At 38.5% G+C, this 14,402-nt stretch overlaps 1 protein-coding gene across 2 annotated transcripts in view; it reads right to left on the reverse strand.

Annotated features, from left to right (window-relative positions):
- The window catches only part of xrn1 (5'-3' exoribonuclease 1), a 40,938-nt gene that overhangs the window by 13,172 nt on the left and 13,364 nt on the right, over positions 1-14,402 (reverse strand). For both annotated transcript variants that reach the window (XM_086043107.1, XM_086043106.1), the window contains exons 12-25: positions 12,620-12,709; positions 12,326-12,482; positions 7,751-7,870; positions 7,504-7,673; positions 6,923-7,040; positions 6,234-6,329; positions 5,893-5,996; positions 5,609-5,743; positions 5,335-5,497; positions 4,791-4,904; positions 4,599-4,697; positions 4,401-4,516; positions 2,304-2,450; positions 2,129-2,218 (exon numbers count right to left, since the gene is read on the reverse strand). In XM_086043107.1, the coding sequence (XP_085899233.1) occupies positions 2,129-2,218; positions 2,304-2,450; positions 4,401-4,516; positions 4,599-4,697; positions 4,791-4,904; positions 5,335-5,497; positions 5,609-5,743; positions 5,893-5,996; positions 6,234-6,329; positions 6,923-7,040; positions 7,504-7,673; positions 7,751-7,870; positions 12,326-12,482; positions 12,620-12,709 (1,719 nt within the window). The remainder of the gene's footprint in view (positions 1-2,128; positions 2,219-2,303; positions 2,451-4,400; positions 4,517-4,598; positions 4,698-4,790; positions 4,905-5,334; positions 5,498-5,608; positions 5,744-5,892; positions 5,997-6,233; positions 6,330-6,922; positions 7,041-7,503; positions 7,674-7,750; positions 7,871-12,325; positions 12,483-12,619; positions 12,710-14,402) is intronic.

A 14,402-nucleotide genomic window follows, 5' to 3' on the forward strand; every position in this document is an offset into this window, starting at 1 on the left:
GGAGCTTTCAAACTAAAAAATACCTTGAGAGGGAAGAAATAATTCCTTCATTTGACTTTACCAAAACTGTAGAAAATATTGCTACTTGGAGTAGTACACTGTGCATGCCTACACCGAGCAAAACTTCGAAGCACACTCTATGACGTCATTATTGCCACAGGCATGTACCGTATTTTCCGGACTATACGTCGCTCCGGAGTACAAGTCGCACCAGCCATAAAAAATACATATAAATCGCACTGGAGTATAAGTCGCCACCCCCTAATGTAAAAAAACAAAGAATAGAGTAAGGAATAAAAATGATGGTCGTTTACCTTTTAATTGCTGTCCTCATCGCTTTTTGCCCTCTTTGGCTCATGTTCTCTCTCAGAAGTGGTTTTTGCCTGGCGTTTTGTAAACAACTAATTTAATGTGGCGAATGTCGATACATTACGGTCATATTCTTTGGCGAGATCAAACAAACGCATCCCCCTTTCATACTTTTCTATTATCTCTTGCTTTGTTTGTATGGTCCCAAAAAAAAAAACAAAACGATTTTCTACTTTCTTTCTTTTCCTCGTTTCTAATTCACGTAAAACTATCGGAAGACCTCATGGCCGAGGGGCAAATGACGAGGACGCTGCATTTATCTATCTATCTGTTTACCTATCTATTCACACACATAGAGACATACGGAAGAGGTCCCTCTTAGCCAATGGGATGCCAGGAAGATGCTAGGCTAGCCAATGGCAGAGCAGCTCTGAGTATGTTGCGTTCAGGAAACTCCGGAGCTGCGAGTAGCAGCCCATACTGCGCGTATCACCCCATACTTTTACCTTTCGTATCCTGAAATTTCTTTCGTAACTAGAGGCAATATTTTCCTGTTGAGGCGTTTCGTAACTTGAAAATTTCGTATGAAGAGACGTTCGTAAGTAGAGGTACCACTGTACTTAACACAATATTAGATTTTAACATTTATTATTATTAATAATAATGTTTGCCAATATACATGTTAGTTCTTATCGCCATGTAGTTCTCTACAGTAGATAAAGTCCTAGAAAATGTCCAAATTACAGAAATGTTCAAATTTCACTTATCTTTGTTTTTATCTTAAACAAAAACCGTCAGTGCAGGGTGTTCCCAGGGTCAGTTGAATCTCTTATAAAGTTAACTGAAAATGTAAATACCGGTAAATAGTTCCTTGAAGTTAACAGAATTGATTAATTATCGGCCATCGGATTTTAAAAAAGACAGATGGCGATATTCGTCAAAACACAGATTATCGGCCCGGCCGATAATCGGTCCGTCCCTAGTAACCGATGACCGGTCTGACACTGAGTAGGCCCCACTCGTCAGGGAGTGACGAGTGTTTTGCTCCGTCACACTACTGATTATTGTCTAGGAATAAATTGTAGGACTACATCAGACACGTCACACTATGTGGAAAAATAGAAAACATAATTCTGATGCGCCGTCCTAGATGCCAGATCGGCACAGGGCTAATGTTATTATGCCGGTAAGGTAAATCTCAGTGATTTGCGGAACGTTAATTTGTATCGTGTTTTCAGTCCTACGCAGCTTCACACTGGGCCTCTTTGGCACACAGCAAGGTCTGTGTTCCAATGATGACACGCCACAGTGGTGACCGTCCGATTTATCTGGAATGCTCCCACATTTCTGTCATGTTGTCGCAGCATCAACCAAATAGCTTTGCTTCCAACTCCGACTTCTTGCCCGTGTAATGTAAGCACGTTGTGCACGCTTGCCTCAATTAAAAAAAAAAAATCCACATTTCGACCAGCAAATTCCAAGCCTTGTACAGCATAAAATTTAACACCCAGATAGGAAAACTCACAACTTTTTCAAGACTTTAAGGTATTCTTTCCAAATCCATAACTTCAATACTTCTAATACTTTTTAAGATCCCGCAGCAGCCCTGTTTGGAATAAGGTTGTAACATAAAATAGAAAAAGTCACACTGTAAATACTTTGCAGACGCCAAGATTCATAATGACACAACTTAATACAGTATGTCATGTTTTGTTGTACATATGAGGTGTAGCAAATGCATCTTTTAAGTAAAACCTGAAAAAGAAGGCACAATGTCTATACATAAGGGAAAGTAATTACAAGACAAATCTGCATTTACCCATTATGGTCTTCTCCCGGCCAGATGTCATCTTCATAGAACACATCATCGTGGCTGTTTCTTGAAACAGTGTCAAACACCTCAGAAAATCTATTAAAGCATAAATAATCATATTTAAATAATTCAATATAATTCAAATTGTTCAAAATCACACACTTACAATATTCTTTTTTACCTTTCTAAGTATTCGGCTAAAAGGTCCTCCACAGCAGCAGAATAAAGCCATTCCTTCTCAGTTCTCTTTGTGTATCCAGGAACCTCCTCGTTCTTCTTGTTGAACTTCAGGTTCAGGCCAACATTAGCTTTTTGCTCTCCACAGGGACTAAGAACGCATTTGCAGAGGGATAAAGCACAAATGGTTTAATCATGGAAGAGGGTTAACAAAAGTGTCTGAAATACATCAGTTTCCAAAGGGTGACTAAATATTGAAATTTCCATACTACTGAGCACACCTGAATATGAGACTCACCCACTAAAAAATAAAAAACAGAAAAAGAAAAACCTGTACAGTGGTACCTCTACTTACGAACGTCTCCATACGAAATTTTCAAGTTACGAAACGCCTCAACAGGCAAAAACCACTTCTGAGAGAGAACATCAACCAAAGAGGGCAAAAAGCGATGAGGACAGCAATTAAAAGGTAAACGACCATCATTTTTATTCCTTACTCTATTCTTTGTTTTTTTACATTATGCACAATTTTAATTTATTGTGCAATAATCTAATTCTAACATGTGTATTTATGACATGTTTTCATGCATTTTTATGCTTTATAAAACATTTATGTCTGAATATTGGAGGGCTTGGAACGGATTATGGCATTTACATGGAAAACGCGTCTCTATTTACAAAATTTTCTATTTAAGAAATTTCTTCCAGAACCAATTGATTTCATAAGTAGAGGTACCACTGTACAAGTGCGGGCCTATACTTGTACAGTGGTAGCTCTATTTACGAAATTAATCCCCCAATCTGTACTCATGGATTACACAGTCACCTGATTCACTGAAAAAGTTTAGTATTTTCCGCATTGTAACTTGACAGATTGTGATTTCTTGTGTACGAACACTTTTTTTTTTAGGTTCGTTACCTTGCTAACAGTTTTGGCTGTCATCATTTTCAGTGCTCACCAATAATCATGACGGTCCGAGAACGGGTCGGGCGAGGAACAAGGAAACGGCCGTAAATAAAAGCGGACGCGTTATGTGATGTTTCCTATAAAAATGGGTTAGCCAGACGGCAAGCCATATTTTCCAAAGCAAGCAGTGAGCATCATTCACAATCACAATGCTCTTGCATTGGATACACTTGGTAAACATTGGAGAGTTTTTTTTCTTGTTTGTTTAAGTAACATTACAAGAGAGGTCTTCGTCTCACATCAGGCCGCACCCTGCTAGCTCACATGCTACATCTCAACCAAGCCATCTGAGAATGGGAACAACCCTTTGCTCTTGTGAATGGGCACCATCAAGGACTTAGCGGTGGGGATGTCACAATATCACAATATTAAATTTGTCATGATATCGTTGTAGTCATGTCACGATATTAATTGCAGCAAGTCTGTTTAAAAGTTCCATTTGCATCGTTCCAACACCCTCTGGTGTTTAGTTTATTAGTGCAATTTAATTTGATGCATGTTTTGTGTAGAGACATTTCCATGCAACTGCTCATGTTTATTTTATTTGTATTTCGTGTTCTACAGAAACCATACACACACACCCACACAACCAAATTAAACAGAACTTAAACAGATTACGTGAACAAAACTATGTTCTAACCAATAAAAGGTTCCATAAATCAGGCATACCAGCAAATATTTTTAACTTCATCTCCGTGGGCCCACTTCAGCCGAACACAGTGTTGTGAACTACATAGACCATGATACTTTGCGCTGCTAAGCTGAGCCAATAGGAGAGCATGACTGGCCAAGCCCATTTCTTTGTGAATGCTGTTATGTTTTTTACAATATCGTGAGCTTTTATACAGTAGTGTGAGCTTTTTATCTATTGCCAACCTCTCCACAATATCGTGATAATTATCATACTGTGAGGTTCATATCGTGATATTATCGTATCACGACATTTGGATATCGTGACATCCCTACTAAGCGACGAAACAAGGTCTAAGGAGTAGAATTGAGAGTGGTATTGGCAGCGTGATGCTTGTGAGCGTGTCAAAATCCATAAAGTAGCCACATCATTGTTTAAGACACAAGGTTCCAAGTGTGTGGAAAAAAGGTATCAGCTTATAGCCTGGACATGACGGTACTCACTTCTTTTTCGATCCTCTGCCAATGAAGATGCTTCCAGAAAAGCGAGACACAAGGTAGCTGCTGATACCAAGACGGGATGCCACAATGTAGCCAGGGCTGTACTTCACACAGTACTTCTATAACATAACAAAAGACAAATACATTCAGAAATAACAATTTGAGACATACTTTTTGTGTATGAATATGTATGTGTTTTACATGCTGGTTCTGGATTAAAACTTCGAGTTGGGGCTCATGTGGTACGTTGAAAACCACACGCACACGCCCGTCTTTGATGACATCACTCGAATCTTGCACCTGTTCGGAATGTACAACAAGCGGTGGAAATGCAGTTGCCATAGTTAGGATGAGATCTAAAGTCTAAAAACTGAGAAACTGCAGTTGACCGACCTCTCCCATGGCAGCATAGTAGGGGTTTCCCACCATGAAAACGGTGGTTAGTGGAGGATAGAGGTCTTCCAAGCTCTTAAAGCAAGTCAAAGATGAATAAAAGGCCTCAATGTCCTAGGAAAAGTGAGGACAGAGTTCATGAGCACAGGAGATGATCCTGTACCATGTGCCATTATCAATGCTCTCATCCACATGAAATGAACCAAACATTTCCCCTTTAATTTTATGATGAACAATGAATGAGAATGTTTGAGTATGGAAGAGAAAAATCGACATTTGCAGGTAATTAGCCTTGCAGCAAATAATCTTGGTTGCAACCAACAGTTGATAGTTACAACAATGTAGACCTAATACTGTATTCAGAATTAAGTTGCTCACTACAACACTGGCATTGACACAGGAGTTCAAAACTTTCTGAGAGATTCTGCCCCATAGTCCCATCAAGGAAATGTTGTCATATACTGTACCCTTCCTAAATTTTTCTAGTGTTTGCTTGCATGTTATTGTTTTTGTGAGTGATGTATTTGGGCTTGTGGGCATGTACCTGGACCACGGTCTGGTATGCAAAAGGAAGGACCTGCTTAGCCCATTGTTTCTCCAACTCCACAACACCGTTCGATTTGGGGATGTATTTTCTCCCTGACAGCAGCTGTCCATATAGAACCACTGTTGTTTCATTCACTATGATGCCTTTCCTCTTCAGGTAGCTATAAAATATGACATTATAAAGGATAAAGGACTGATAAAGTTCATGCAATTAAATAACTCTGGTGTTCTTCATTCTTTTAAAAGGATTTTTGCCAGTGTTTGAGCCTTACTGTTCCGTTATTCCTTGGATGTCTTTCACCCAGTCCCTCTGCTCCTTGTCTGAAAGGTAAGTGACTTTGGTCGGGGGAGGGGTGGAAGGCCTGTCGTAGATCCGTTGGACCCCTGGTGGTTCTTCTAGAGAAAACCTTTGAGGCATAAAAAAAAATGTATTCAAGCTCACCAGAACAAGACTACTTTTGTATGTTTGTTAATGAATGAGACTTTATGCATTTAAAACAAAAGCCTTGCCCCAAAAAAAAAAAAAAAAAAAAAAAAAAAAAAATCGTAATTTTACTTGGTGTCTCCATCTGACACAGCAATGATGCGTGCTTCCTCTAGATGTGGCCAGTTGACAAACACGGACTTCCCCAGTACTTTTTCAGCAACGTCATCACAAAGCTATAAATTGTAAGACAGGGCACAGGGTAGGGGCAGATGAGTGGCTGGCAACAGGTTTATTGTTTGTGTTTGCAATCCAGTAGTCAGTTCTAATATTTTGCACCAGTGATGTACTGTCAAAACAGACTATTATTTTTGCAAAGGCAGATATTTTAACATAGAATTATTTTACCTTGTAACATTTTATAATGGGCGATAGATACGGCACTGCGTCACAACAGACAGACAAGCGCTTACCAATTCTTTTTCCTGAATGGGGAGGATGTCCAACATCATATTGTCACCTCTGCTACTTTGCTGGAATACAAGCACCCCACTCTTCTTCATATTAAACTATGAACAGACGAAACCATGAATAAGGGACAGAATAAGACATGCTCACTGATTTAATAAACAATACATCTAAATGTAGTCTTGCGTTATTTTTTTTCATAGAAAGTACGATCAAAAATTACCGTACCCCTTTTTTCTTTGTTGTTTTTATAATCCATGCTGCAAACAATGACAACTCTCTTTAACCTTCAGCTAAATCAGATTTTTTTTAAATAGCACACAGAAGGCTGTAACCAAGATCTGTTGATGCTTGACCTCAGTAATGTATTGTCAATGAAAGAATGACCCACAATTAAGTACGGGTAGTATTGTGGGCACCTTGTGTACCGAGTATAATACCCCCCAAAAATACAAGTACCTTCATTTATTACAGTATCCACAAAACAATCACAAGGTATATCTTTCTAATCTTGATAGTTTGGGCCGAGCAGAGGGAGTACAGTATAGTATTGATATGACATTTGGTCATACAGTAGGGAAAAAAGACAACATTAAAAATGAATAGTGCCATATTTTGCACCTCCTTAGAGGTACTGCTCTACATGATAATGGCCAGTGTTTGTCATCTAGTGATGCGAATATGCATAATATACCTTGTGTTTTATGTGATGTAATGTGGGGAATCCACAAAAATACAGCACTGAGCGATCCACAGTTCTGCCAATGTGGTTTAGTGGAACTTGCCAGGCGTCCATGGGAATGTTTTCTTTCCTGGAAACCCCGGGCACATTACAAAGTAACTTGCAGCGGACATTTCGAAGAAGAGCTGTTGGATGGATTCATTCCATTCAAATATGCCACCTCATAATTGTCTCTCTCTCCATCCAGCTACCAGGATGAGTGGAAGGCTGAGCTATCAATCTTCAAGTCTGAATATATTACTGTTTATAATTAGCAAGATCAGCATCTCTCTCTCTCTATATATATATATTACATTACCTATATTTAGGCAACGTGGTCATGAAGTAATTGCAGAGGTGACAAAAGACAACCGCAAAGCAATGAAGGCAAAAAGAAGACAATGTAGTGAATGAACAAGAATTAGAAAAGATTTAAATATGCCACCATGCAAGGTTGTTGTTAGGTTTAACAGAACATAGCAAGATAAGATTTTAGAACTCTGACTGGGCTCAGCAGACCAGTGTAAGAGTTAAGGGGTGATGTGTGCATCTACCTGACATGGCAGTGGATGATGTTTGGGAAAAGATGAGGAACAGTGGAGAGGTATGTGAAATCTTTCTCATGGTCATATGTATAGAGGGTACACTCTGTATGATGATTTCTGTCTTTCTCTTCTTTTGTCAATTTATAATTGCAGCTCTCCATGGCTGCTAACAAACACCTCTGTCAAAAAGAGAGAAAACCAAACAAAACATTAAAGAAAATGTATAAAAGCTTGACGGTATTTGCATGTACTGTACCTCATCAATGAAAGGAATTAGCACTACGGCTTCCCACTCCTGCTGCTTGCCATTGAGGTCTGTTTTGAAGTCTGTAGGGTAATATTCAATAATGGACGACATTTCACTGGTCATCAGGTGCTGTAAAATCAAAAACAGCGCAACACTTATAAGCCTTGCTTTCTTTTCCATTCTTTGCTTTTCCTGATGTCCTCCATACTCTCCACTGGTGAGTCGCCACACGCTTTTTGGCTGTCCTTTTTTTAGTGAAGCCAAATTGCAAATGTTTGCTGTAAACTCTCTTTCACCAGTGAAAGACTTGTTGCATGTTACAGCCGCAATTGGATATACCAGAACAAAAATCTACCGGCTCCAAAGGGACAGCTGCCTTCATCAAGCCGAGCTCCACATTTCCACATATGTAATCACTGTATTACAAGTAATATGTAGCCACTCATCCCAAAAACAGAATTTCCTGCCTTATTTTTGTCTTGGCTGTTTGCTCATGAAACGATTTGGACTATCAGAATTTGTCTCCTCTGGCAGGCCGGGCTTATTCGGCACATCGTGAGCACTGAACGTCCTTTGAATTCAAGATGTATGCGATAGATTTGCACAATAACTACAAGACCCGCCTCTTTTCACACATGAGCCAATCACAATAGGGCAAGGTGATATGACCTTCAAATAAAATCCCAGATTACCCCCACATCCATATTCCGAGTTTAATCGATTTTTTTCTCTCTTCAATACAAAGCACAATCAAATGAAAATGCCATGTGAATGTTTATGTGTGCTGTATTGTAACGTGTATGTGTGGCAGCTGTGGGCAGTGAGCCCAAGTCAAATTTCCCATTTGGGAAAATAAAGTTTATCTTATATTAAAATTCAAAACGCTAAAATGGCCCTTTAAACACAACCCCAAATACATTAATAAAATATTTAAAATGTTCATCAATGTAACATATAAACAAAATTCTGCAAGAGTATATAATACTCCAGGTACATGCCGGGAAGGTTTCCCATCTTGAATTAAAAAAAAAAACAGTGCAAATTAAATGAGCCTGTCAACAGTGCGAGGCTTTGGATTGCATGCGCTGTTAGAATGGCACCTTTTTGATGCAGCACTTAACGATAGAGCGCAAATGCTGCTGTAATGTTTACACTTCCCGATGCTCTCTTATTGGGAAATGACATCACAGGAGGTGGTCCTGTAAAAAGTGACACAATGTCACACCATAAATGTACTGTACTAATAAAGAGCACTGGATCATGTTTAATTCATATGGATAAGATATAGGACAGATTGTATGTAGTTCATCACAACAGCTTCACGTGCCATCAGGGTAGGTCAGTGTAGGTACAGGTATGTGACAACTGGCAAGCAGATCATATATTAGATCAAGTAATTTTCCATTAATTTCTTTGTTACAAAGCTGAACACGTCTGCATTGTCATTTGTGTATTTCAAGTACCTCAAGATTGTATTATACAGTTTCAAGAAAATGTATACCGGTATGCACTTTTGGGGATTATGTGGATTTCTGTGTAATTTGGTCATAAAATATGATGCAATCTTTGGACGAATCACAACAATAGACAAACAGTCTGCTTAAACGAAAACCATAAAATAATGTGTTTTCATGTCTTTATTGGATACACAATGTAAACATTCACAGTCCATAGTGGAAAACGTATGTGAATCAGTAGGCTAATGAATTGTCCCAAACCGAATGGTTGTCAGCCAACATGAGTTCAATCAATGTAATGAGATTGGTAAAAGGTGTTGGTAAAAGCTGCTCTGACCTATAAAAACAAACAAGTTTTGAGTTTTCTATTCGTCACTGGCAGTGAATGAGTTAAGAAGCATTGCCCAATGTGAAGCATTAATTTGACAAAAGCTCTCTCAGACGATCTATGATGAATAATTGTCAAATCTAAAAGCCTCGATGTTCTTTAGTCCAGAGTCAAATCTGATTGTCAATAACCTAAAAAGTTTACCACTGTTTCTTCTTTCAAGGAGTGGCCAGTCTGGAAAGATGACTGCAAGAGCACAGCTCACAACTCTGCAGTGGCCCAGACAGAATCCTGACCTCAAACCAACTGAGATGTTGCAGTATGGCCCTATAGAGGAAGTCAACCCAAAATCACAGTTCGGTTCGGTATACTTAATTTTCGGCAACCCCAAAAAAAAAAAAATTATTATTATTTTTTTAAATATGTTTATTTTGAATCGATCACAAGTAAACGGTACATTTTTTAGAAAAAATAAATAAAAGCGAACCATTCGTGTGATATTCTAAGAAATAAATGGAATAAAAAATACGCTAACAATAAAGATCTATTAATTTTGTAAACTATTAAGACACTGAAATCTTTGAACACACTCAGCAGCAACAGCCTATGACACGTCTAAGTATCCATCTATTATACTGACCGCTTAATCCTCACACGTGTCGCGGGCGTGCTGGAGCCTATCCCAGCTGTCACCCTGAACCGGTTGCCAGCCAATCGCAGGGCGACATCTGAGTATTTGAGTTAAAGTTGTCATTACAGTACATGTATACACTTTTTATGATGAAAAAAATACATAAGTTACAATTATTGTAACTATATTAAAACTCTTTTTATAATGAAAAAAATACAGTAACTTTACAAAGTCATTAAGAAATTATATACACTTTTTAGGCATTGAAATCTTTGAATATTCAACAACATTTGATAAATTTTGCTATTTAAGTTGAAAGTTTTTGGCCATAAAGACTACTTTCTTCCTCATCGAAGAAACATTTGCAGTCGGATGATGCCGTTTTAAGTGCGTTATTAGACGTTAGACGTGCTACCTGCAACACTGCAGTGTAGGCACGTAATGTTGGGACGTAATTTTTTCCCTTTCGCGATTTTAACAGGAAAGCCACAATGTTCCCAAACAGGAGACCGCAGTGTACAGGGGGACGTTCGGGCCCTGGCTTGTTTGCGTATGCCATATTAATGCCATTTATCATTGCATTTATAATTTATCACGGCTTCTGGCATACTGGCTCCTCTTCTGTGCCCCCACTCTCCTACACGCGCAACTCTCAATAGCGTCCGTGTGAAAAGTGGGCTACTCGCACGTAAGCACGCGCTAATAATAAAAACTGAGCATGGAGCAACTGTGATGTTGTTTTCAGTCGCCAGAAGTGACAAAAGAGCCACCCCAGAAATGACTAAATGGGTGGAATAACTTTTATTCCACAAACGCAATACCGTATTGGCCCGAATATAAGACGGTGTTTTTTGCATTGAAATAAGACTGAAAAAGTGAGGGTAGTCTTATATTCGGGGTCTAGACATTATACCCATTCACGACGCTTGATGGCGACAGATATCATTGAAGCGAATGCTGAACTTAACTCCGCAGGCTAAAGCAACCCCTGTCACGTGAGGATGATGCGCTATGGGAGGAGGCAGAGGATGGGATTAAGGACAGCGACACTGAGCACAGCGAGGCAGATAATTGTTTGTGAGAAGGTAATGTTCTGTCATGACAGATCTCAGCTACTCTCAAGTTAAACCAGTTTGCATTATTTTATTGCAATGTTTTTCCTTATTCTTATTGTTTCAAGACTACAGTTACAGTTAGACTACACTTTGATGGTTAATGCAATTATTGCAATTTTGTTGTTTCATCACAATAGATTGGTTTATTTACATTTCAAAAACCAGAAGCCATTCATTTACGAATGTGATTGCACTTTAGTTTACATATTTAAATGTTCAGATATCAAGATTTGAATGAGGCAAAAAAACATGCCCTTTCTCTCAAATATATTGTTATAATCATTTGTTTCAGATGTACTGTAATTATTTTTTGTATAAAAATTTATTTGGTGTTCAAAAAATTGTTTTCAAACTTGAGTCTTGAAAAGGGGGCCGTCTTATATTCAGGCCAATACGGAATTTATCAGAATGCTTTGTTTTAACTAGTGGGCCTGCATAAAACATATTCCTGAAAAAAATATGTTTGGGTTGACTTCCACTTGAAAGACAGTGATTAACAAAACATCCCACTATTACTGCGGAACTAAAATGGTTTTGCAAAGAGCTATTGTCCAAAAATCCTGACTCTTGTTCAGATCTGATCTGCAGTTATTACAGACAAAGGAGGCTCAACCAGTTATTAAACCTAAATGTTCACATACTTTATCCACACTGCACTATGAATGTTGTGGAAAAAAACAAACCAAAAAAAAAATACATGCTAGCATCGATTGTAATGTGTATTATTGGTTTTAGAAAATTATCTATTGTTAACTCACAGGATCAGCTGAGATTCTATGACCAATTTATAAAGAAATCCAGGTGAATACAATATATTAACTCATTTACTGACAGACATTGTCAGAGCCTCTTTTACCCTAATGTTCGAAAAAAAAAAAAAAAAATATATATATATATATATATATATATATATATATATATATATAAATAAATTCCTGGGATTGAATGGCTGGACTGTGAAAAGACAAACAAATTTGTCAATCGCAGTGAATGAGTTAATAAAAGTACTTTTTTTCCTTGCTAGATGTGTGTGAGAAGAGATGCGTGCGTTACCCTATAACATTCAGGCAACAACTCCATGCTGGCAGCAGGTAAGACTGCCAAGAGTTGCTGGAAGGGCATAAAGGGTTTCCCGAGATCAAACGTCAACTTCAATCCTGAAATATTTCTGATGTCTGACAAGAACGGTGCATAGTGATAGGGGTAAAACCTGGAGGAACAAAAACAGTGTTAATAAGCTGAAAATGATGGCTGCTTGGAAAAATTTAAAAACAAAACAAACAAAAAGTGCAGGGTTATAAATAAACTATTAGGCTGCTAAAAAATTAAATGGGAATAAGTTCTCACCAGCTCCAGGATTTCACCCCATGGTAATAGTAGTGGAGAATCCACTGGATGCCTTCAACATAACATTTGGCCTGCTTTGATAGAAAATCACTGGAAAAAGAATGAACATATACAGTACATCTTTTCAGGTTTTCAGGCATACTTGGTTGTCATAGAATAAACAAAAGATTTTTTAAAAACTATTAAACTATTACTATCGTGGACACAGAAGGAAACACGTCTAACAATTTTTTCTGGCAACATTACGGACAGCGTGGGACTCAATTAAACGGTATTGTGTTGCATTGACATTCTGTTTATTGGAAAACATTGCTTTTGAAAGTGATGCATTTTAAGAGAGTGTGAAGTGTTTTAATGGTGACCAAAGTCAGCTGGGATAGACTCCAACACACCTGCAACCCTAAAGAAAAAAGGTGTAAAGGATGGATGGGTGGATAGAACACTTGAAAGGTAGATGTCGGGACATTACCTTTGTACGCTGGTAAAGAGGAAATAATAGTTTCCTCTAAAATAAAGACTTTCTCTATCACAAAGGCCAAATCACTTATCCTCCACCAAAAAAAACAAAAAAAAACCACCGAAAGCTATGACCCGGAAGTATAATACGTTCGTTCTCCTCCCCATGTAACATTGCCTTATTTTGCAATAATTCTTTTTATTGTGAAATAACGCAATAAAAAGTGAAAACACCCGACAAAACCCATTGTGTTATTATGCAATCTTAAATGTTCTCGTGATGTCCCCTGGCTTTCCCCGGTCCGCCTCATCATCATCATCATCACATCGGTGGTTGCTGGCAGCTAAAAAAAAGCTATCTTAGTTAAACGGTTGTAAACAATTCAATCCACTCACGATACTCCCAGCCGGTAAGAGGATGTGCATTGGAAATTAGCCAGCTAATGAGATTGAAATGTCATGCACGGACGCTTTTTTTTTTTTGGTCGCCGGCGGTGGGGGGCTGACGGAATGTAAGGACGGAAACACTTTAAAAGAATGAGGACGGATGGGGTCGGAGGACGATAATTTTTTATGAATAAGGACGGAGGGCCGAGGACAGGTTGCGGATGGAGGACGGACCGGCAAAAAAGCGTAAAGTGCCAAGCTCTGGTGATAAGGGGTAAAGGTGGAGAAGCTGCAGAAGTTCAAGTACTTATGAGTAACTGTTCAGAGCAATTGGAAATGTGGAAAAGAGGTGAAGAAGAGAGTACAAGAAGGATTTAGGGAGTGGGGGGAAAGTCTTAGGGGTGATTTGTGAACGTAAGAGAACCAGCATAAGAGAAAACATTTTGATAAGACTAAGGACATTAGGGAGACCAGCCATGTTGTATGCTTTAGCGCAGTGCTTCTCAATTATTTTCTGTTACGCACCCCAAGGAAGAAAATATTTCATGTGTCCTCCAACTCTCCGCTGCGACTATAAATAGTATCATTTGTCTATAAAATTGTCATTGGTACGCCTCTGCATAACATTGTATCCTTAACATCAAAGAAAACAAAAGAAATATATACAGTATTTTCCGGACCATAAGCCACTACTTTTTTCCTGGGCACGTATCTGACTAAAAGAAAGAAAGAAAGAGAATTCTAAACTTTATTTCTAACTTACCGCTATGAAAATGTAAGGAGCATACTATCGCCCAAGACAGAAGGTTGTTTATGGTAAAATGTTTTCATCTTACAGCCGATAACCAAGACATCCGACTTTGTTTTGACATGTCCGAAATGAGGGTCCCTTCTCTCGGTCTTCCCCTAAGCAGGAAACCTATAAAAACTCAGTCCGCTG

Source organism: Filicampus tigris, chromosome 10, assembly GCF_054856515.1.
Source record: "Filicampus tigris isolate MCC_2025a chromosome 10, RoL_Ftig_1.0, whole genome shotgun sequence".
NCBI lineage: Eukaryota > Metazoa > Chordata > Actinopteri > Syngnathiformes > Syngnathidae > Filicampus > Filicampus tigris.